General features: G+C 50.9%; 1 protein-coding gene across 1 annotated transcript in view; it reads right to left on the bottom strand.

Moving 5' to 3' along the window:
• Nucleotides 1–22040, bottom strand: part of E2F6 (E2F transcription factor 6) — a 183472-nt gene extending 161432 nt beyond the window's left edge. Inside the window, exon 1 of the mRNA XM_086926331.1 lies at nucleotides 21911–22040. Coding sequence (XP_086782457.1) covers nucleotides 21911–21946 — 36 coding nt within the window. The 5' untranslated portion in view covers nucleotides 21947–22040. The remainder of the gene's footprint in view (nucleotides 1–21910) is intronic.
• Nucleotides 22041–24684: the final 2644 nt, after the last annotated feature.

The following is a 24684-nucleotide window of genomic DNA, read 5'->3' as shown; positions in this document are numbered from 1 at the left end:
CACCCCGCTTGTCCAACCAGGCCAGCATCTTTCCGGCCTTGTCACCCACATCATATATCCTGTGTGCTGTGCTTGCCAAGTGACCTTTCGTGATCGACGTGAGATGGGCCAGGTGCTGCTGTTGTCTGAGCTGCAACGTATGTGTAGTGTCAGGGGTAGGGTTTGACATGTGTGCGGTATTCGCAGTGTCAAGTGCCAGTTCTAACTGGGCCAGTTCCTGTCTCGAGTCCCGCTTGTGCCCTGTAATAGCCGCTATAGCTGCGCCGCGCAGGACTGTCTTGTATGCCTCCCAGAGTATTGCTGGTGAGGAAACCGTCCCTGCATTTTCTACAAAATAGTGCGCTGTGGCCGTTTTAAGCTTCTTCCGGATAGCGGGGACGGTGAGGTAATTGGGATAAATTGGATAGAGCCTGGCGCGCTTCCTGTCTTTAGACGTAATATGGAGGGACACAGGGGAGTGGTCAGATATACCCCTGGGCAGGATGTCTAGTTTATCTACTGATCCCAGTCCTACCCCCAAAAAGAAAAAGTAGTCTATGCGTGAGAGAGTGTCGTGCGTAGACGAGTAGTGTGTGTATTGAGTCGCTGTGGGGTTCAGGTGACGCCATACATCTGTGAGGCCTAGCGCGGTCAAAAAACCAGGAAGTGCGGAAGTTCCCCTCTGGCGGTCCCGTAAGGGAAAGGTGTCTAACAAGGGGTCTGTTATGGCATTAAAGTCCCCCCCAATGATCATGTCACCTTCAGGGAGGTCAAGAAGGAACTGGCCCAGCGCCGGCAGCGCCGTAGAGTGTAGCGCCGGGGGGATGTATACAGACACCACGTTGAGGGGTTTCCCTTCCCATTGGCCGGACAGCGCCGCAAAGCGACCCTGGTCGTCCGTCTTACAACTTTGAACCATGAAGGAGGAGTTCCTTTTGAGGAGTATCCCAGTGCCCCTGGACCCTGTAGTGAATTCGGCATGCGCCGCCATGGCATACCCCCGCCTGTCGAGCGCTTTGCACGTTGACCCGGCCAGGTGTGTTTCTTGCAGCATCACCAAGTCAGGCCCGTGGCGTTTGATGGATTGTATGACCAGGCCTCTTTTAATTTTATCCCCCAGGCCTCTAACGTTCCAAGTGAGCAGTTTTATAGGGGGCACCCCTGTCATTGGCTGGCCGCCCTCAGCGGGTACATTTCGATCTCGTCGGGCCATCCAGGTAGATATCTAGGGGTATTGGTGTGTGGAGGTGGATTATGACATATGTGCAATGACTTGTGTTAGGGCACCATAAATGTATGGCTCGGTGCGATTCTGCTGCCCATATTAAAGTGACGATGACTAAGAACGTTAACCATAACATTACAACTCCCCCCCCCCCCCTGCCCCCTCCCTGCTCCCCTGCACCACGGACGAACTCCCGCCCGCTTCCCCAACTTTGCAGAGTGCTTTGTCCCATCCCCGTTCATCTTACTTGCTCGTGGGGTTGGTGAGACCCCCTACAGGCACCGGCCAATGCCCGCCCTACTCAGCTCCATCGACATCAAGTCCCCAAGGGCTATAATTTGTTGTCCCACCTGCAGTCTAATCAAATCAGCCCCGCACAGGTTGTCCGGAGTCAAGCGGGTCCCTTTCGAGATCTGATTCCAGTTCCGTTGTCTCCCCCCCATTCGCGGGGCTGTTGGATGGATGATCTGTCGGCCCTCCGTTGCGCTGGTGCTGCCTTTCCCTGTGTGGACGTTGGGGCTGCCCCACTTGTCTCCATCCATCAAGCCATTCTCTAGCTACCTCCGGAGTATCGAAAAACCAAGTTTTTCCTTCAGCCACTATGCGCAATTTGGCGGGGAACAGCATAGAGTATGGTAGGCCCTTGTCTCGCAGCGCCTTCTTCACTTCCGTGAACGATTTCCGTCGTCTAGCCACCTCCGCCGTGTAGTCCGGGAAAAAGGCCAAAGTTGAGTTTTGAATCTTTACCGGTGGGGAGACCCTTGCCGCCTGCAGAATTGCGTCCCTGTCTCGAAAGTTGAACAGTCTAGCCAGCACCGGGCGCGGGGCAGCGCCCGACTTAGCCGCTCCACCCGGGACCCGGTGTGCCCGTTCCACAGAGAAGAATTGTGACAGGCCCTTGGGTTTTAGCTGGGTTTTGATTAGGTTCTCAATGTATAGATCCATTGCGGCTTTACCTTCCGACTCCGGCAGGCCCAGGATTCGGACGTTGTTTCTTCGGGAACGCCCTTCCTGATCGTCGAGTTTCTCTTGTAACTGTTTTGTGACTCTTTCCATGCGTTCCATGGCGACTTGCAGGTCTGAGGTGTCTTCAATGAGCGACTTCGTGACCACCTCCACCTGGGACACTCTTTCCGCCATTTTCTTGAAGTCTGCTCGGAGGAGAGTCACCTCGGAGGAAATGGAGCCCACTGTCGTCTGGACGTCGGTAAGGGTTTTCATGACGTCCTCTAAGGTCACCTTCGGGGTCCCGCCCGTCTCCGGGGCTGTGCCAGCAGAGTGGCGGCCGCCACCCTGGGAGTGCCCAGACTGGTTGTACGCAAATTTATCCAGTTTTGCTTGGGTCGATGTACTCCTCGTGCCTTTGCCCGCCATATTGTTGCGCTAGCGGAGGGAGCAGAAAGTCTCGTTGTAGGAGGTGTGTGGTGTCTCCGGTCTCCAGGCGGTCAATTGCGTGCCCCACTGAGATCGAGGGGTACTGTGTAGTCGTCACAGGGTCCAGGCGAGCTGTTGCTGGTGGCTGTGCTGATCGGCGCACCGGCCTGCAAGGCGGTCCTGTGCAATTCAGTGCTCTGTCTAGTCCTTCCCTGCACGCTCCCTGTAGCGCCTAAATGGTATTTTGCACAGGAGGCACCCTGCGGGGCGCTCCTATATCCTCCCGTGTGACGGTGCAAGTTCGTTAGGATAGGGTTGTCTTAGTAATAGTGCGCCACAGGGGGCGGGTGCCACTGTAAGTCCCACACGGTGCTTTCCTACCGTAAACTGGCCCCCCCGCTAAATCAGAGTGTCATCCAGGTCAATATGTGGCATGGGGGGGCAGCAAATTCCCCGGCGTAGAGTGTGCAGCCCCGCCGCCTGTATGGTTCGCCTGGCCGCCTGACCTTATCAAAATGGCGCCTCCCGGGGATCCGATATTTTTTCGCCGTCACTGGCGACCGTGCTGTCTCCGGACGATACCTGCAGTCATGCTGGGCCCCCACCGCCCTTCCAGTTCATACAGAGGCGGGCGCTGGTCAGGTGGCGTGCGCCGGTACCTCCAGCGATAGGGACGCTTGTGGCCGGGTGTGCCCACTGCACCCCCGCCGATGAGGACGAGCTTCCGCCCGGGCTTACTGGCCACTCCAGGCCGGTGCGTCCAGGCAAGTGCGGGCCGCTGTTTGTCGCCGCAGGATAAAGCAGTTCCCGGCGGCCGATTACCACCGGGGCTCGATCTGGCTGTGCCGCTCGGTTTCCCGAGTCGATGTCGCTCCTTCGAGCGGGCGTAGGAACGGATTATTGTACGGATTTGTGATGCGGGCCGGTTAGCCTTGAGGAGCTCCCGTCTCAAGCTGCCGCCATGCTCGGCAGTTGGCCACGCCCCTCATCTTCCAGATTTGAATGCGAATGATGCGAGGGGGTTGAATGAATTTGAGTTAAGCCTGAAAAAACTAGATATACATTACCTACCGAAGATAAGCACTATTATGGAGCGTTATCATTTTGGGAAGAGAGGGCAAAAAGAAGGTGAGACAATAGAGGAGTTAGTCTCTGAATTGCGTAAACTAGCAGCTACCTGCAAGTTTGGGGGAGCTTGTGAAGAGAGAATCCGTGACCAGTTTGTCTTCACGTGTAAGATTGAACGCATAAGAGAGGAGCTATGGTTAAAAGACGACCAGCCCCTGGGGGAGGTGCTCATAGTAGCGAAGGAACACATGATGCAATGTGTGAATGAAATTAAGCAAGATGGTGAGAGTAAAGTCAAGGCGAATGAAGTGTCAGTGGAAGGTGATAATATACTCGCAGTCAAAGAACTAAAAAAGGAGCAGAAGGAGGCAAGAGAGAGTTGGCGTTTCAAAGGAAACTGTTACCGGTGCGGCAAGCAAGGTCACATGGCAAGTGAAAGGGATTGTCCTGCCCTTAATTCTTTATGCAATAATTGTGGGAAGAGGGGATATTTCAGATAATGTTGCAGAAGTATTAGCAATTACAAAAGACAGGGTAGGGAAAGCTCCATGCGTGTTTGTGATGAAATTGTGTTGCAAGTACAGGGAGAGTCAGTTTGCAGTCCAGAGGATGAAAAAACTGTGGAAGGGACTGGGATGGAAGCAATCAATCATAGCATTTGTATAGCGCACTACTCACCCGGAGGGTCTCAAGGCGCTGGGGGGAAGGGGGGTCTGCTATTGCTCGAACAGCCAGGTCTTGAGTTGTCTCCTGAAGGCGAGATGGTCCTGGGTCAGCCGGAGGTGGGTGGAGAGGGAGTTCCATGTCCTGGCCGCCAGGTAGGAGAAGGATCTTCCTCCGGCGGTGGCTCTTCGGATGCGTGGTACAGCGGCGAGGGCAAGGCTTGTCGAGCGTAGCTGGCGGGTGGGCGTGTAGAAGGTCAAGCGGTCGTTGAGGTACTTGGGGCCCAGGTCGTGGAGGGACTTGGGTGCGTGGGTGAGGAGTCTGAACGTGATTCTCTTGCTGACGGGAAGCCAGTGCAGGTCCCTCAGGTGTCCGGAGATGTGGCTGCATCGGGGGATGTCCAGGATGAGTCGGGCGGAGGCGTTCTGGATGCGTTGGAGTCTTTTCTGTAGCTTGGCTGTGGTTCCGGCGTAGAGGGTGTTTCCGTAGTCCAGTCGGCTTGTGATGAGTGCCTGGGTGACCGTCTTCCTGGTTTCGGTCAGGATCCATTGGAAGATCTTACGGAGCGTGCGTAGGGTGTTGAAGCATGATAAGGAGACAGCGTTGACTTGTCTGGTCATCGAGAGGGAGGAGTCCAGGATGAAGCCCAGGTTGCGTGTGTGGTCTGTTGGCTTGGGTGCGCTGCCTAGGGCCACCAGGTGTCGTCCCAGGCGGAGGGTGATGGTCCCAGGATGAGGACTTCAGTCTTGTCTGAGTTGAGTTTCAGGCAGCTGTTCTTCATCCACTCGGCGACGTCTTTCATCCCTTCGTGTAGGCTAGTTCTGGCGTTGGCGGGGGTCACTGGTGAGGGAGAGGATCAGTTGGGTGTCATCAGCGTAGTAGATGAGGTTGAGGTTGTGTTGGCGTGCGATGGTTGCAAGAAGTCTCATGTAGACGTTGAAGAGGGTGGGGCTGAGTGATGATCTTTGCGGTACGCCGCAGATGACTTCGGTTGCCTCGGATCGAAACGGGGGAGGCGGATTCTGTGTTCTTCCGGCGAGGAACGAGATGATCCATTCCAGGGCCTTCTCTTGGACACCTGTGTTGCTCAGGCGTTGGACTAGGGTGCGGTGGCAGACCGTGTCGAACGCTGCGGAGAGATCCAGGAGGATGAGGGTCGCCGTTTCCCCGTTGTCGAGCAGGGTTCTGAGATAGTCGGTGGCAGCAATGAGGGCGGTCTCGGTGCTGTGGTTGGCTCGGAAAAAAACACAAGTGATGGACAGAATGTAGAGGTTGGCTCGGAAAGCAGACTGCAAAGGGTCAAGGGATCAGTTCGTCTCGAGGAAGGTGGTAAGCTGGCTGTTGACGGTCTTCTCGATGACTTTGGCAGGAAATGGGAGGAGCGAGATGGGGCGAAAGTTCTTGAGATAGGTGGGGTCCGCTGTTGGTTTCTTCAGTAGGGCGCTGAGCTCGGCATGCTTCCAGCTCTTCGGGAAGGTGGAGGTGTCGAAGGAGATGTTGATGATGTCCCGCAGTTGGGGTGCGATGATGGCGTCGGCCTTGTTGAAGACGTGGTGGGGGCAGGGGTCGATCGGAGATTCAGAGTGGATGGTGTTCATCGTGCGGGCTGTGTCTTCGATGGTCACCGTGGTCCAGGTGCGGAGGGTGGCGGTGGGGGGCATTGGTTCGACGGTAGGGTGCGTGGATGGTGCGCCGAAGCTGTTGTGGATGTCGACGATCTTGCGGTGGAAGAACGAGGCTAGAGAGTCGCAGAGGTCTTGAGAAGGAGTGATGTCGTTGTTGCCTGTGCTGGGGTTGGAGAACTCCTTGACGATGCTGAAGAGTTCCTTGCTGTCGTGGGCGTTGTTGTCTAGTCATTCCTTCAGTGTTTTCTTCTTGGTAGTGCGGATGAGCTGGTGGTGCTTGCGGGTGGCTTGTTTGAGGGTGGTCATGTGGTCTGCGGTCTGGTTGAGGATCCAGGCTCTCTCGAGGGTGCGGCAGTTCTTCTTGGAGTCCTTGAGTTCGTTGGTCTACCAGGTGGCATTCTTGCTTCTGGGTCTGCTGGGAGGGTTCTTCAGTGGCGCGAGGTCGTCTGCGCAGTCGGTCAGCCACGGTGTGAGGTTGCGGGCTGCTTCGTTGGGGTCAGTTGTGCTTGCGGGCGGGTTCTGGCTGAGGGAGGTGGTGAGCTGCTCGGCGGTGATCTTGCTCCAGCACCTGTGAGGAACCTGTTGCGGGTGGTGGTGGATCGTTCTTCTGAAGCTGAAGTGGACGCAGCTGTGGTCGGTCTAGTGAAGTCCGGTAGAGTGGCTGAAGGTGATGTGCTTGCTGGATGAGAAGACGGGATCAAGCGTGTGGCCTGCATAGTGAGTGGGGGTGTTGACCAGTTCCTTGAGTCCGAGGTTTGCGAGGTTGTCCAGCAGGGCGGCGGTGTTGCGGTCCTTGTTGTTCTCCAGGTGGAAGTTGAGGTCTCCTAGGAAGATGTCGTCCGCGGAGGTGAGGGCGTGCGGGCTGAGTAAGTCCGTGATGTCTCGCTGAATTGTGTGCGTGGTCCCGGGGGTCTGTAGACGAGCGTGCCTCTGAGGGTTGTCTTTGGGTCGGTGTGTATCTGGAAGTGGAGGTGCTCGGCGGCGGGCAAGCTGTCGCTGGAGTCGGTCGTGATGTGGATGGTGTTCTTGTGTGGTTCACGCGGTCCCTCCGGATGATCTTGTATCCGTCCGGGATGGCGATGTCGGGCGCTGCTGAGGCGTTCATCCAGGTTTCCGTGAGGAAGGAGACGTCTGGTGATGTGGTGTCGAGCAGGTTCCAGAGTTCGATGGCGTGTCTGTGGACGGAGCGGGTGTTGAGCAGGATGCACTTTAGGTGGTTGCCGCAGGTGCTCGGCTTGGCGGGTACGGTGCAGGTCAACTTGCAGGCTTGGCAGGTGAAGGGTCCGTGGGTGCGTTTTGGGGTGGCTCGGCAGCAGGCGGGGGTTCGGCCGGCGTGGAGTGCGTTGAGGGTGGCGGCGTCGTAGGTCCGTCGTGTGGGCAGGCGTCTTCGGGGGCCAGGGGTTCTGGCGCTGGGCGCGGTCCAGGCGCAGACGGGCTTGCCTTTGGCGCACAATCGGCGCACCCGCTGCGCGTTACCGCTGCGCGTCCGTGCAGTCGCCATTTAAGGCTAAGTGGGAGGGAGGAGCAGCTGGGAGGCGGGAGTGGGGAGGACACGGAAAAAGGGGGCATGGCCGAGAGGCGGGCGGCGGGAAGCGGAGAGCGTGGCAGGCGGCAGAACGGGAAAAGGGCACACACTACAAAAGTATTAAACAGAAAATAAGCACTAAATACAACAAGATTAACAGAAAATTAAGCAAAATAAGCTGGTGGGACAGTACAGTGAGGCGGCAGACAGAACGGCAAAAACGAGGCTGGGAGCAGCAGCTGGCACACGAGGGGGCACACACACAGCTGGGGGCCGTGCGGCGCAGGGGTGTCCTGAGAACAGGTCACACTCACCTGCGCCGCGCGGTCGCCCTTTAAGGACAAGTGGGAGGGCGGAGCAGCTGGGAGTGGGGAGGACACGGAAAAAGGGGGCGTTGCCACGAGACCGGCGGCGAAAGCGGAGAGCGGGGCAGGCTGCAGAACAGGAAAAGAGCACACACTACAACAGTATTAAACAGAAAATAAGCACTAAATACTACAAGATTAACAGAAAATTAAGCAAAACAGATGGTGGGACAGTACAGTGAGGCGGCAGCTAGGGAGGCAGACAGAACGGCAAAAATGAGGCTGCGAGCAGCAGCTGGCACACAAGGGAGCACACACAGCTGGGGGCCGTGCGGCGCGGGGGTGTCCTGAGATTCATGTTCCAAGATCACAATTATATCTGCAGTGGAATTTGGGAGAGTGTCTTTAAGTAAAATTAGTCTCAAGAAAAGGGATGCAAGACCAGGAGGGTAAGGGGGCAGCCCATAGGCATGAAAGGTTACTTTTGAGGTACAGTTGGCTACAAAGACAGGGTAACGGCTACTAAGATCTAGGTGTCTAGAAAAGGTGATAACATTCTGGGGTGGCAAGCACAAAAGGAACTAGGCATATATCTTAATCCCAACAAGGGTCCCCAGATACTAGTACAGGAAGTGTGTAGAGCAAGAGTGGGGATAGAGAAAGAGTTTAAAGCGGTCTTTGGGGAGGACCTAGGTTGCCTCAGAAACTATTCCCATAGAATAAAGCTGAAGGAGAATGCCAAGCCCAGAAACCTCCCCATTGCCATACAGGAAGCGGTGAAGGAAGAGTTGGAGAAACTATGCAGATTAAAGGGGATAGAACCAAATGAAGCCACCGTGTGGCTGGCACCAACAGTCGCAGCCAAGAAGATGGATGGGTCTGTTTGGCTATGCATTGATCTTAGGGCGCTGAACAAAGAAGTTATCGTGGACAAGTTTCCACTTCCAAACATCTCACAAATGATGGAAGGCCTGCGTAGGGTTTGAGAGATGGCAGGGCAATGGCGCTCAAACAGTAGTAATGGTAGTAGTAGAGTGGTTAAGGTTTGTGAAAGTAGTCACGGTGCGACCAGTATGTAGGAATACCCTAAACCTCTCAAGGAGCTAAGGATCACAATCCCTAGCATTGAAACAAAATACAACAGGTACTGTGCACACTTGTTTACGAATAAACAGTAATGGTACTGAGCAATTGGCAGAAACAGAAGATGACACCGGTTGTGTAATATACACGTTATGTGAACATTTTCTTCATGAACATATCGCCAGCCGACACGTGCTTCGTCAAGAGGAGGATACCTCACAACCTGCATATCACACAACCTGTGTCATCTTGTCTTTCTGCCAATTGCTCAGTACCATTACGGTTTATTTGTACACGTGAGCACAGTACCAGTTGTATCTCACAAATGATGTGCATACTGGATGGAGCAAAGATATTTACCATACTAGACTTGGCCTAAGCCTATCACCAGGTTAAACTCCACCCTGACTACCAAGAACTCACGGCGTTCATCACGCCCATAGGGGCGTTAAATAATTTAAGCAGATGCCGTTCCGGCTGGTCTCTGCCGCGGCAGTGTTCCAAAGTGTGAGAAGTTGGCCTGATATATGATGCTCACTAGTTCTAGTGATCACCTTGTATCAGTCCAAACAACCCTTATGGTGATTGGTTGTAAGTCAACCTTATAGACCAGCTATCCTAATGGTAGCATGGACAAAGCAGTCTTAAGCTAAACTCCTTTGGCATGTGAAGCCAGCTGTTTTACCACATATAACCCCTTGAATACCAGATGAAAGGACACCACACAGGTTGCGATGAAAATAAACAATATTTGTATTAATAACAAACACCTCTGAGCTCTTTATGAGATCAGAGGGCTAAGCACATGACAAGACTCTTAGGAAAAATACGTTTAATTTGCACGAATTACAATGGTGCCCTAGGGGCACGTCAAACCATATACTAAGTAAGTGGGTTGAGAAAGTCGATTAAAGGAATAGAGCTAGTCAGAGGCTGTAGGATCGCTGGGACTACACTACCCTAACCTTAGGTAAGTAATAGGAGGCCCACGGGACGCGTGTGCAGAGTGTGAACTCACACGCGGGATGCGTAACAAAGTCATGGACAGTACAGTTTACGAAAAAGGTGAGTACGGACAGTTCTGACTAGTTAGGACTAAAACGACTGTGAAACTGGACACTAGAAGAGTCAATCTACCCTTGAGCACCAAAATGCTCTTGTTACCTCACCCACGGGCTGCGGGTGCATAGGTGTGAAAGTGCGTCGGGTTTCTGCGTTGAAGTCAATGGAGCCTTGAAGAAAAGATGCTGCAGGCGACCAGGAGGAAGCTGTCTGGAGTGATCCAAGGGTGGATCAAGGAAGATGAAGACCTGAAAGCAGAGGGGACAATGTTCACAGTCACTAGCCAGTGACTGGAGTGGAACCAGGAAGGAACCAGATGCTGTTGTCGCGATCAGGTGAAGAGTGGACGCTTGACTCTGCAGCCAAGTGGACCAGGAGGTGTCTTCGACGACCAGGATGGAGGCACAAGCTGTCCCACGCAGGCTCTCGCTGTCGGCGGTGTTGGTTCCGGATTCGGCGTCAACAGGCCTTGGCAAAGGCAACCCACGCGGCGAGAGGAAAAGGCGTCTGGTGCGGACCAGGAGGGTCCGGGGTGCTTCTCCTTTGCAGGGAAGCAAGAGCCAGTCTGGAGCAACTAGACCAGCGGTGTGGATTTCAAGGATCGTCGTCTAGGAGGCCACTAGCCGGCCGGCAAGTGACCAGACAACGCGTCGAGCAGCAATCAAGCAAAAAGGGCCCCACACAGATCTTGTGGATGCTGGAGGGCTGATCTTCTGTGCAGGGGCTGCTCTGGGCTGGGGCTCCTCAATCCCCAAAGCACTTCGTCGAGGATGCCTCTGAAGTTGTGCTGGAAGCGAAGAGCAGTTTCTTGAAGTTCAAGTTCAGGAATTTATATAGCGCACTACTCACCCGGAGGGTCTCAAGGCGCTTGGGGAGGGGGTTCATAATTTATCGAATAGCCAGGTTTTAAGTTCTTTTCTGAAGGAGAGGTGGTTCTGTGTAAGACGGAGGTGAGTGGGGAGTGAGTTCCAGGTCTTAGCCGACAGGTAGGAGAAGGATCTGCCTCCCATGGTGGATCTTTGGATACGCGGAACTGCGGCGAGGGCTTGATTGGCGGATCTGAGTTGGCGGGAGGGAGTGTAGAAGGACAGCCGGGTGTTGAAGCATTCGGGTCCTAGTTTGTAGAGGGCCTTGTGTGCGTGGGTGAGGAGACGGAACGTTATTCTTTTGTTGACGAGGAGCCAGTGAAGGTCTTTCAGGTGGCCGGTGATGTGATCTTGGCGAGGGATGTCTAAAATGAGTCTCGCTGATGCGTTTTGGATGCGTTGGAGTTTTTTCTGTAGTTTGGTAGGGATTCCGGCATAGGGGGTGTTTCCGTAGTCCAGACGACTCGTGACCAGTTATGTTATGTTATGTTATATTATATTGTGTCTTTTATAGCGCTCGGCTACTCAAAAGAGTGTCCCGGCGCTTTATTGACAACCTAGGAAGACAAACACAACACAACAGATTAAAAGAAAGCAGGGTCAACAGAACACGAAAAGAGACTAGGAGGCAAAAAGCCAGGTTTTCAGGCCCTTCCTAAAAGCCAGCAGATTTGAGGTGCTGCGTAACGTCAGGGGCAGAGTGTTCCAAAGCGGAGGGGCCTGGAGCATAAATGAGCAACCTCCAATACGGGCCCTCCTCACACGTGGAACAATGGCAAGGAACTTCTACTCTGACCTTAAAGAGCGGGTAGGACGATAGGAAACTAGCCTCTTCTGAAGGTATTTTGCCCCAGTGGCGTAGAAGGCCTTGTGAGCAAGGGTTAGAGCTTTAAAAACTACCTGCTGTCGGATAGGCAGCCAATGGAGCAACTGCAAAAGGCCAGAGACTTTGACTCGCCTATGCAGGCCAAAAATGGCACGTGCTGCAGCGTTCTGGACCACCTGCATCCGTTGCAGGAGATATTCGGGCAGGCCAAGATATAGGACGTTGGAATAGTCCAGTCTTGACCCGATCAGGGCCTGTACCGTAATCCTCCTGTGGTCCTCGGAGAGCAACGGAAAAAACTTCCGAAGCATGCGGAGAAGCCCAAAGCAGGTGCCAGTGAGGGTAAGGATCTGAGATCTTAAAGTCAGACCGTTGTCAATTTTAACCCCCAGATTCTTAGCTGACTGAGACGACCGCCCCGGAGGAGACATGTCGGCAGGCCACCATACCTGCCAGTCCGGATCGGATTGACAACCGAAGAAGAGCACCTCCGATTTGTCTGAGTTGCACTTGAGGCTGTTCAGTTGGAGCCATTTGAACACAGCCCCAAGGCACTCACGGACACTCTCTCCATCAAAATCCTCTCCTTTCCGGCAGGTAAAGAGCAGCTGGGTGTCATCTGCGTAGGATAAGATCTGGGCCCCGAAGGACTCGGCCAGAGCCGCCAGAGGGGTCATAAAGATATTAAAGAGAGTCGGGCTCAGTACAGAGCCCTGTGGAACTCCGACTCCCAATGGCGGCATCTCGGCAGAGCTAGAGGAGGCCCAGACCGTCTGTCGGCGGTCAGCCAAAAAAGATGTAAACCAGCTGAGCACCGTCCCCCTCAGACCGATCTCATGAAGTCTGACGAGCAGATCCTCTTGGGGGACGGTGTCAAAGGCCGCCGACAAGTCAAGCATGATAAGCATGGCTCTACCACCCAAGTCTAGCGTCTCCTTGATGGCCTCCGACACCTCCAGCAGCGCCGTCTCCGTACTAAGATTGGGACGAAAGCCCGATTGGGTGGAATGGAGCAGGTCGTGTGATTCCAGGAAATTGGAAAGCACGTTATGCACGTGCTTCTCCACGGTCTTGGCCAAAGCGGGGAGAAGAGAGATAGGCCTGTAATTGGCCAAAACCTCGGGGCCAAGCCGGACTTCTTAATAAGGGGGATAACCATCACTTGCTTCCAGGCCAAAGGGACCACACCCTGGCTCAGAGAGAGATTCAAAAGGGGCTTGACCAGCGGATTTACGACTGCCGCCATCTTCGCCAAAGATTTGGCCGGGCATGGATTGAGCGGTTATCCAGATTTAAGGTTGGCCAGAAGAGTCAGGGACGAAGCCATTGAAATAGGCGGGAAGTCAGATATAGGCGGGAAGTCAGATAAGACTGGCCCTAAAGGAACCGATGGAATTAGACCAGCCTTAGAACAAGGGGAGGCACCAGCCGGCCTCGGCGGAAAGGAGTCTTGTATAGGCTTGATCTTTGTCGTAAAGAAGCATGCAAGATCCGATGCCCACGACTCTGTGGGAGCAGTCTGAGCCGCGTTCGACCGTGGGGCAGTAAATTCCCCAACGATCGAGAAGATCTCTTTGCAAGAGTTAGAAGCATCCTCAATCCTCCTAGCAAAGTAGCTCTTTTTCTCAAGGAAAATATCTCGGTGGTATGCTTTAACCACGGTTCTGTATTCAAGTCTAGCGGCTGGACTATACTGCGCTCGCCAGGCCCTTTCTGCCACCTTGCACTGCCTGCGAGAAGCAAGCAGCGCACCAGTGAACCAAGGAGCAGAAACCCGTTTGGGCAGTGAATGGGGGGGTCCTCAAAGGGGCCAGGTCATTCACCCTGTCCACAAACCAGGCCTGTAAGGACTCCAGGTCCCTCTCCAAAACCCCTGTAAGAGGGCAGGGATGTTCACAGAGTGCCTGTGACAACATTTCAGCAGTCACCCGGTGAAATGCCCTAGACGCCGATCCGAGCTGCCTGGGGGCACTACTCGGGGGTTTCTTCCTGGCTGGTATATAAAAGTAAACCAGACGATGGTCAGTCCATAGAACCGGCAGAAGTGCCGTCACCTCTAAAGGGGAGGAAGAAAAGACCTGGTCTAAAGTATGGCCTTTGTCATGCGTTGGTCCAAAGAGGAAAGGGACTAAGCCCAGAGGAGCCGTGATATCAGATAGTTTAATCACGTCTGGGTCCAAAGCATCGTCCATGTGAAAGTTAAAGTCACCAGCCAAGATGCAATGGTCCGCTCTCAAGGCCAACGCTGACATAGCAGACTGGAGCTCTTCGAAAAAAGTACCTGCTGGACCGGGGGGTCTGTATACTAACAGTCCTTTCACTGACTGATAAGGAGCCAAAGATAGAGAGAAGGCAAGGGATTCAGACCCTTCGATAGCCTCAGTAGGAATGATAGAACATCCAACGGAATTCCTCACCACGAGTGCTACGCCGCCGCCCCTTCCTTCCGATCTATCCTGCCTATAGATGCTATATTCTGGCGGGATCGCAGAGGCGATATCCGGGTTGGAAGAAACTCCGAGCCAGGTCTCAGTAAGCATCAGGCACACTGGTTTTTCCGTGGTCAAGAGGTCAAAGAGCTCCTGAGCGTGGCTGCGCACTGACCTGGTGTTTCATAGCATACAAAGATGCTTCACCGAAGTCACCTCCCGGTGAGGGGGTGTCCGAGGAAAGATGCCTGGCGACCAGCCACAGCCCGGGCATCTACTCTTGCCTCTATGGCGACGAGGGAATACCTTAAAGCTACCGTACAATACCTTTTGTAGGGACCGTAGTTGCGAAGATGTATAGCGGGCCATAGTGGCTCCAGGGGACATTGGTCAGCCGAAACCAGGCCACCCGCCGCTCCGTCCGCCTCCGGGACGCTGACTGGCACGACTCCGGCACAGCAAAGGCACGCCCGCTGCGCTGGTCCGCTGCGCGGAGGAGCGAGCTTTAAATAGGAGTCCCTGTGGACATCCGGAGCACTACACCGCTCACTATTGCAGTTCCTGGTATTCACCCCACTCCAAGATGGCGCCCGTTCCTACCCCACCACCCGGAACCGGGAACCGGACCCGCAAAATGCGGTGGAAAACAATTAACGTGCAGGTAAGGGGGCCCTAGAAGCTGTCAGCTAAAAACAGGGTTTAAGAAAACATAGTGCGTGGGTGACAGTTTTTCTTGTCTCGGGGGGGATCCACCGGAAGATTTTTTTGAGCATACGAAGTACGTTGAAGCAGGAGGATGAGACGCGTTGACTTGTCTGGTCATCGAGAGTAAGGAGTCTAGGATGAAGCCAAGGTTGCGTGCGTGGTCTGTGGGTATGGGTGCTGAGCCGAAGGCCACCATGGGTCGCCCCAAGCAGTGGGGGATGATCCTAGGATGAGCACCTCCGTTTTGTCTGAGTTAAGTTTTAGGCGGCTGTTTTTCATCCATTCGGCTACTTCTTTCATGCCTTCGTGAAGATTGGTTTTGGAGGTGATAGGGTCTTTGGTGATGGAAAGGATCAGCTGGGTGTCGTCAGCGTAGGAGATGATGTTAAGGTTGTGTTGGCGCGCGATGGATGAGAGTGGACTCATGTAAACATTGAAGAGGGTGGGACTGAGTGATGATCCTTGTGGTACACCGCAGATGACTTCGGTGGCCTCTGATTTGAATGGGGAAGTCAGACTCTCTGAGTTCTCCTAGATAGGAACGAGGTGATCCATTCCAAGGCTTTTCCCTGTATGCCGATGTTGCTGAGGCGTTGAATGAGGGTGCTGTGACAGACTATGTCGAAGACGGCGGAGAGGTCGAGTAGAAAGATGGCCGGTCCCACGTGTCTCGTCGCACCCACGGATCTCAGCTGTGCTGCAGATGTGAGTTGAGGTCGGAGAGGTCTGGAAGTCCGGGTCTCGTCGGGCTCTGAAGTCTGGATCCACCAGGGAAGACGACAAAGTGAACCACTGGAACGCTTGATGGTGCCTGCTTGTGCAGGGTGGTCACTCCTTGGCCACAAGGGAGATTTTCTTCAGTCTTCTGTGGAGCAGAAAGTCGAAGTCCAGAGTTTCTTTGTAGTTTCAATTCAGGATAATTTAGTTTGGAATGGGACCAGCTCCTACCTTTATTCTCCTAAAGGGGGCTGTACTATCACTAGGTCCATCCTATGGGTGGGACCAGGAAGGGGGGTGGTTACACCCCCTATCCTTTGTCCGGTTTCGCGCCAGAGCTGGGGCTGGAGTGCCCCAGCAACTGGTTTGAACCGGTGTATGCACAGGGACACCTTGTGTACCCCAGGCATGTCTCATTCCTTTCAGGCCTGTCCTTCCCAATACACAAAATCCTGTCTGGGGTGGTGCTAGCACCTCCCAAGGCAGGAAACCCTTTGTCCAGGCCTCCCTCGCTGGAAGGACTCCCAGCAGCAGGAGGTCAGACTTGGGTCTGTGGTGGCAGCATCCATTTTGTGATGCTGAGGCTCGAGTTAACTTTAACCGGGGTTCACAGTTACATACATGTTGTGTCCCTCTAAAAGGGTGGAATGCTACCCCCGTCGCCAGAATTGGCGAGGGGGTAGTATTCCAATTCGTATGACACCTTACTCGGCATGTTTTGATAATGCTATGCCAAAGTTAGCAATAACCGCAAGGATTATAATGCACTTAAGAGTATATGGTATAGCGTTATCATGGAAACAGCTAAAGGACTTGGTTCCGAAAGTTACAGACAGGCTCAGCTTATGCCAGAGCACTATCTCACATAATTCCAAGCACTCCAGGATTGTTAAGGCCTGCCATAGGAGTGATTTATAGGAGTATATGTGTCCATTTTAGGTTTAGATATAGGTATACTATATCTAAAGCAAAGGGCGATTACACCACCTTGCCACAGCTGATTGATCAGATTTGGATGGCCAGCCAGGGGTGGCATAATACATGCTGCAGCCCCTGGTAGGCCTTGGGTTCACTTATGCCCTGGGTACCTATGGTACACTGTACAAGGACTTACAAGAGTGACCCAATACCAATTGGTAAATGCACCTAAAGTACATGGATGTCAATTTAGAGAGAGAACAGCTAGGCTGTGGGTATGATTAGCAGGCCCACAGCCACGGAAAGTTGTAAACCAGTGAAGCAAAAAGCAAAAATCTGGGGTGACCATAGGATTGCAGACCCTACCCTCCTACACAAAGGATAATGAGTAACTTGCTCAAAGGCATTCCTGTGGTCATGTGCTACCAGGATGACGTGCTGATTTTCGAAGAATGAGGAACAACATGAATTCAGGTTGAGAAAAATACTGGAGAGATTCAAAGAACAGGGACTCACAGTAAAGAAAGAAAAATGCAAAATTTGCTGTGCCGAAATAGAATTCCTGGGTCATAAAGGCAGGGGGATTTCGTCCGAAGGCAGAGCTAGAAAACGCTATCATCAACCTCTCTCCATCTAAGAACAAAGATTAGATAAAATCATTCATGGAGATGATAGAGTATTATAGCAATTTTGTACAAAACTTTGCTAGACGCACATATACCATACGCAACCTACTTAAGAAAGGGGTAGTCTTCGATTGGAGTGAGGAGTGCTAGAAGGAATTTGAAGACACAAAAAGGGCCCTGGCAGAAGCTCTGAGTCTCAAATCTTTTATACCAAGGAGGAAGACTGTGCTGACCACCGACAAGTTTGAAAGGACTGGGAGCAGTCCTCACGCAGATGGGTGAAGGCGGCGAGGAGACAATAGCGTTTGCTTCAAGATCGCTCGGCAAGGCCCAGGTAAATTATTTGGTGATTGAGAAGGAAGCACTAGCGGTACATTGGGCCATGAGCAAATTCAGAGACTTTGTGTGGGGAACGAGATTTCACCTGAGGACAGACCACAAGCCCTTGGTTGAAGTATTCAGCAGGAAAGGACTGGACTCCATTTCAAGCAGGATAAGACGTTGGGTGGTGAACCTCCAAAAGCACACGTTCGATGTCGAATACGTACCAGGGGCTAGAAACCTAGCAGCCGACTGTCTTTCACGCCTGGTGAGGGAGTCGAACAAAGATCTGATCGGCACAGAAGAGGAGGATGAGGATGATCGGGAGATACAGTCGGAAAACGTGTGTGTTGTTACCCAAGGATCCATTGAAGAAGAAAGCTGGAAAGAGACTAAGAAACTATGTACTACTAAAAGGAGGTGTACGTGAAAACTAAAGAAGGTTGGAAAGACAAAGACAAACAAGAAGAGGCACTAAGACTGTTCTGGATGGTCAGAAACAAATTATCAGTCACCGACGACTGTCTCTTCAGGGGCACAAGGTTGGTTCCACCTGAGATCTTAAGAAACCGCCTAGTCAACCTGGCCCATGAAGGGCACTTGGGGATTACCAAAACTAAGCAAAGGTTGCGTTCAGACTACTGGTTGCCCAGTATGGACACTGAGATCGAGAGGGAAGTAAGAGACTGCATACCATGTTCTACCAGTGACAAGGTTCTAAAACACCACACACCTTCAATGCAGTGCATGCCACTCCCTGTAGGTCCATGGGTGGACATGGTGTTAGATATAGTGGTCCACTAACCGGTGAACATAGGACACCTTACATCCTGGTGCTTGTAGATCTGTACTCAGGGTGGCTGAAAGTAAAATGTGTGTTGGAGGTCACAACTAAGGTGATAATTGATTTCTTACAAGAAGTGTTCCTCGGGGAAGGGTTGCCTAGTACCTTATTAGCTGACAATGGTGTGCAACTCTGCGCTAAAGAAATGCAAGATTTCCTAGAAAGCAGTGGGATTGCACACAAGAAATGTGCGCTATATCACCCTGATACTAATGGGATGGTCGAACGATTTAATAAAACCATCAAGGAAGGGATCCAGCTAGCAAGGGCTAGTGGAATGAGTTGGAAAAAGATGAGGTAGTGAAACGCCCCTCACCAAAACACAGGTGTCGCCCCTTTTGAACTATAGAGAGCGAGAAGACCAAACTCAAGGCTAGTACCACGGTGGATGGGGTCACTGTAGGGCGTCACAGTGGCGTGAGAGGGAATTCAAATCTGTGAGGGACAGGAAAAACAGGTTTGATAAACTGCACTCAGTTAAAGAGATTAAGTTTAAAGTTGGTGATGTGGTCAAGATTAAAGCACCCACAGGCAGAGCAAATTGGTCAGAGTTCTCTAGACCCACAAAGATTGTGAAAATATTTAATAATGCTGTCAAAACACAAGAAAGGAAAGATTTGGAGAGGGTGGTGAGGTACACTGCTCCCTCAGCACATGATGACAACAGAACAAGGAGCGAGCGTGAATCACACTCTAAGGGAGACCCATCCGAGCGGTTCGGGACGGGCCAACCTTACTCGTAGGTCGAGCTGCAGGGAGGTTATCCGCCCTAAGTATTTGGAGCATTATGTCACCAAGTGAAGTACACCTTGTTGTTTATGTTCTGTGTAACTTTATCCTGTCACCAAGTGAGTTACACTTTGTTGGTTATGCTCTGTATATCTTTATTCTCAATTTTGTAGGGAGGGGGATGGGTGGTATCCTCCGCCCTAGGGAGGGCCTTTACCCTCTTCCCCACCCCCTGTTAGGCTGGCACTTGGTTGACACCACTGTGATATCATTTAGAATGTCACAGCAGTGACCATTCGGAGGAGAGCGCCCTGTGTGAGAGGAACGATCTTACTGCGGCCAGCTGTGTCTTGAGTCTTCTATCTGGAAACCTTCACCTTAATAAAAAGACTCTAGTTTGCGCCAACCTGGTCTCCAGTTTCCCGATTGAGGTTGGATTTCTCACTGTGGTTATGCTCTTTTTTTTTTTTTAAAGATTGGAGGCATGAATAAAGAATTATCTTTAAACCTCAGCTATTGGAAAATATGAATTATTGAAGTTGTGCATGGAAGACTATGAACTTGTGCTAAATTATCATGTATAACATTTAATACCATTTAAAAATGAGTGTTGAACCATTGCAATTATTTATTACAAACCACTTTAAAATGCTTTAGCATGCATGGCACTGAATTAAATATGGCGGGGGCACTTTAATGTGGCATGAATGTGCGAAACACTTTTATAATAGCCAAAAAAGAGGTGTGCGCATTGTAGGTCGATATGCAGCATTTTCCAGTTCTTTCAGCATGTAAGCCCCCAATTAAGGACGGCGACAGCATGTTCTGCATACAACATGGTGAAGTGAAGCACAATGTCACAAATCTAGGCTGCGCGTGGGGAGCTCGCATTGAAAGCCATAAATACCTCGCTCAAGAGTTCGTGACACGAGGAATGCCTTGAACCTTTGCTTGAGAGAAAAGTGCTTTAATTACAGTACCTTTTTCTGGCATATTTGAACACTGTTGAGAGCCCCAGGGTCTTGGAGGCAATAGATTAACACTGCCTTTGGCACTCTACTAAGAACAGACCTGCAGGGGATTCTCTGACTGGTATTAATAAAACCGGGTACAGGAATCACACATGGATCTCTCGCTCATCCTGCTGTGTTAACGTGTTGCCAATATAAATTCGGATATCTCCAGGTAAGAGTTTATTTAAGCTACAGCATGACTTATCAATACATGCTGCAACCACCACATCCCAGTTAAACAGCCTTTATTAAGCTTCTTTATTCCCTTAACATTCCTTAACTATGTTAACACACAACACTCCATAGTCGAGTCCCAACACTCCTCTATTCTTAAGATCTTCCCTTATATGGCATTGTCTTCCTTTTGGGAGTACTTTCTCTTACTAACCCGACACTTTCACACCTCACCAAATGAAACTAAAGAACATTCTGCTTAGCCGTCTCTTACCACAAAATCACTGCCTTAAGGAAAACAGAAGGTACCATAACATTCTCAATGGTTGAACAGTGTGTGCCATTTACATAGGATCGAAACTGCCAAGCTTCATAAAGGCGAAATTAGATCTTTTAACTGATTTGGTCACTCTACGAGGTTATTTGTACAGACGTCAGTCCACACTATGGGGCAGATTTACAAGCCCCTTGCGACACTTTTACGCCGACGTTGCGTCGCTTTTGTGACGCAGCGGCGGCGTAAACAATGCGCCACGTTGCGACTTATTTACAGCGTGACGCATCTAGGCAGATGCGTCACGTTGTAAAGCCCTGCGCCACATGAAATCTGCGTCAGGTTTCATGTTGGCGTTCTGTCGCAGGGTGGGCGTTCCCTCGTATCAAAACCCCGTAAAACTGACGCAGTGAAATCGACAAGATTTCACTGAGTCAATTTTACGACACTGCTGCGTCAAACCCTTACGCCTGTTTGAGGCAGGCGTAAGGAATGACGTACCGGTTATGTATGGGTGGCCCCTATGCATTGCAGGAGTTGCGTTGTGCTTGCGACTCCAGTAATGCGTCGCCCATACGCCACAAGATGCGTCACGCATCTTCTCTTCCTTGCACCATGGTGCAGCGCATCTGTGGTGGCGCAAGGAGGAGATTGCATGACGCATCTGTTCTGGGGCATCCCTGCTGATTTGCAGAGATGCGCCAGAACATGTAAATATGCCCCCTAATCTTTATACCCTAACGTAAATGTAAACCACCTTAAATCACACCGAAACCTAGATTTTAACCGTAGATCATCTTTTTCAGAGTCTGACTTTTCGTTCCATATGTGTCATTTTTCCTCCAAGTCACAGTTCATACGTTATACATCACTGCTCATAATTATATTCAAAAACAGGAGAGAACTGGCACTAGTTATTTAGTCAATGGCGTTCTCCTTTGTAAATTGTTTAGAATGTTACCATTTTAAAAGCAAAAATATTGCCAATACTAGTAATCAAATAAATAAAACCGTTTCTTTTAAAGCCGCCCAGAGATGTTCCGTAACGTTGCTATCTAAAGTGAAGAAAGCATCATAGGGGGTCTGATCGTTATTCTCCTATATATTTTAAGTAACAGACGTTCATTTCAATCTATCGCAACTGTATGTCAGTCAGAGAGGCCACCTCGTCACAACTGTAAGAATCACACATCATCACAATAACTTTTTGACAGATTTGGGGACTGTGCAGTTTGTCCACTTCCTTTAACTTTGTAGTTTAATCCTCACTGATGCATTACATTTCAGACTTATTTTGACTTTGCTAACATATGGCCCAAAATAATGGAACTACTAGCAACATAAATAAAAAAATAAATAAACTAACATGTAAAGCAATGAGCGCTGCTGGGTAGCAGAGCACCTCGTACTACAGTGAGCTCGACTACTGTAGTCTAATTTCTCGCTGGATTGCCATACGACTCCAAAGCGTACTAGTAGCGGCGCCGGTAGTAGATATAAGGGGCACAACCCACGTGAAAGGGCCTTATGTCGGACCGCAGGCTGAGCAGCGCACTTACCCGGAACTTCTCTGGATGGGTTCTGGAGGAAGACATGGCCTCGGTGCGCCCGGGTCTCCCGCGCACTTTCCCCCACGCCTGCCCTGGCGTAGATACAAACACTCAGCGGCAGCAAGCCGCCAAAATAGACATAGGACAACCGACAGGCTGACTCTTTTACAGTCCCTGTCAGAGAACCACCAGACACTGGAGCGCGCGCAACGCTACTCAAAAGCTGAGACTACGTGCATCCATGTTAGCAGTAGCAAAGTTATTACTGGGCGTTTAAAGGGCGTGGCCAGTCGGCACCTCCTTGCTGTATTTATTAATTTATTTAAGGCAATTTTATATAGCGCGGACTTCACCCAAAGGTGTCAGAGCTCTTCACAATAGAACCAAGTACGTTACATGAGGAAATGTATTTATTTATGCAATTTTATATAGCGCGGACTTTACCCGAAGGTGTCAGAGCGCTTCACAATAGGAACAGAAAAGATACAAACTGAGAACATTACACGAGCAACAGATTGCAGAGGCATACGTTATGTTACATACGGTAAAGTGATAATTGTGAGCAAACAAGAATACATGAGGTAGTAAAAATTGTGAGAAACCAAAAATACATGAGGTAGACAAGGTAATTGTGACACTTGTGAGCAAACAAAATACATGAGGTAGTAAAAATGTGGTCTACCAAAAATACATGAGGTAGTAAAAAGTGCACAGGAGGAAAAAGTGACAAGTGTGCAGGCTACAAGAGAAAATAGAGTATAATTTGCGGTATAATACTGCAATATATGTTATTTATTTATTTTATTTATTTAATTTGTATGGCGCGTTATAACCACAGGGGTCTCTAAGCGCTGTCTGACCAGAATTACGTGATAGATGTTATATTCACTTGAAACCAGCTGTGCACCTAAGGTCTGCTCCATGCTTGTTTGAATAGTACAGTTTTTAGTTTTTTTCTGAAGGAAAGTAAGTTACTTTCCTTCCTGAGCTCTGGATCCAATTTGTTCCATAAAGCTGGGATCGTGTTGGAGAAAGCACGGCCCCCCACCGTGGTCAATTTAAAGCGGGGCTGAGACAGAAGAGTGGCGTCCGACGAACGCAAAGTCCTACCCGGTATGTAGGGGGATAGTCGGGATTTCAGGTATTTTGGTGCTTTGCCATACAAAGCCTTGTGAGCAATGCACATTCCTTTGAAGATAATTCTCTGGCGAATTGGCAGCCAGTGCAACTCCTGCATCAAGGGAGAGGCATGGGCATTTCTGGGTTTTTTAAATATGTTAGACACTCAAGCACAAGAACAAACGGTTACGTAGGCAAAAGTGGCACTTGTGCAAGTATCAAAGGTAAAAAACATGTGAGAGGAAGCAAACCGTGTGTTACAGGGGCAAAGTGGTGAGTGCAAGTTGCAAGAGGGTACCAAACACAAGTACATGGATAATACTGCAATAAAAGGCAAACACTCTAACCGCAAAAACACACTGGGAAGGCACTTCCATGGACATGAGAAGTAGAAATTATCAGTAGTGGGAGATCTTCCTTCAGATAAAAGAGAGTTACTTTTGGAGGTGTCTCTGGAGGAGGAGAGCTTTGAGGTCCCTTTTAAAGGCCTGGGAGGAGGCGGTGGTCCGGAGCTGAGGCGGGAATGAGTTCCAGATTCTCACTGCGTTGCCTGAAAAGGATTGGGCCATCGTTCTTTCCTTCTTGAAAGTGGGAGGTTCAAGCAGTAGATTCTCCGCATTGCGTGAAGGTCTAGAACCTCCAGAGAGTTTCAGTTTATTCGCCAGGTAGAGAGGAGAAGAGGAGTGCAGGGCTTTGTGGGTGATACAAGCGGTCTTGTAGATAGCTCTAGCCTCAAAGGGAAGCCAGCGGAGGGTAGATAACATCGGTGTGATGTGATCGCTTCTTTTGGCCCCATAAATGAAACGAGTTGCTGAGTGGAAAACAGACTTAAGTGGGGACAAGTGGGATTTGGGGAGGCCAGTAAGAAGAGAATTGCAGTAGTCGAGTCTGGAGAGGACCAGTGCTTGCACCAGGGTTATAAGGTCCCGCTCCGCGAAGAAGCGACGGATTCCCCAAAGAAGGCGCAGTTGGTATCGAGCTGATTTCGCAATGGAATTGATGTGGGGAATTAGATTAAGTTTTTTGTCTAGTATGACACCAAGGGATTTGGCGCTGTCGACAATGATGGGTTTATTGTTTAGTAGATTCATCTGATCCATCCATGATTGAACCGGGGGTGGAGAGAGTGAGGAGGAGAAGAGGAGGAATTCAGTTTTGGAGGGATTCAGAATCAGTTGATGAGTTGACATCCAGTTTTGAATGGAGTCGAGAGTGGAGCTTAGGATGGAGAGATCGTGAGTAGAGGCAATCTTGAGGTAGAGTTGAGTGTCGTCAGCATAAAGATGATAGTGAATCCCGGATTTACTTAGGAGATTTCCCAGTGGTTCTAAATAGAGATTGAACAGTGTGGGAGCAAGTATCGAGCCTTGGGGAACACCTTGACCTACCGCCACAGGAGGTGAAAGACTGTTCGCTATTTTGATCATTTGGGATCTGCCAGAAAGGAAGGATGCAAACCATTTAAGCACAGTGCCCTCCATGCCCATTCTCTGTTGTAGAATATTGAGGAGGGTGTTTTGATTGACAGTGTCAAAGGCTGCGGAAAGGTCAAGGAGAATTAGCAGACAGGACCCCCCTGAATCGTGTATCCTCAACGCGTCATCAACCACTTGCAGTAGGGCTGTTTCAGTGCTGCAGTTTTGGATGAAGCCGGACTGACAGTG

Source organism: Lissotriton vulgaris, chromosome 6 (assembly GCF_964263255.1).
Source record: "Lissotriton vulgaris chromosome 6, aLisVul1.2, whole genome shotgun sequence".
Lineage (NCBI taxonomy): Eukaryota > Metazoa > Chordata > Amphibia > Caudata > Salamandridae > Lissotriton > Lissotriton vulgaris.
This window is presented reverse-complemented; position numbering and strand designations above follow the sequence as displayed.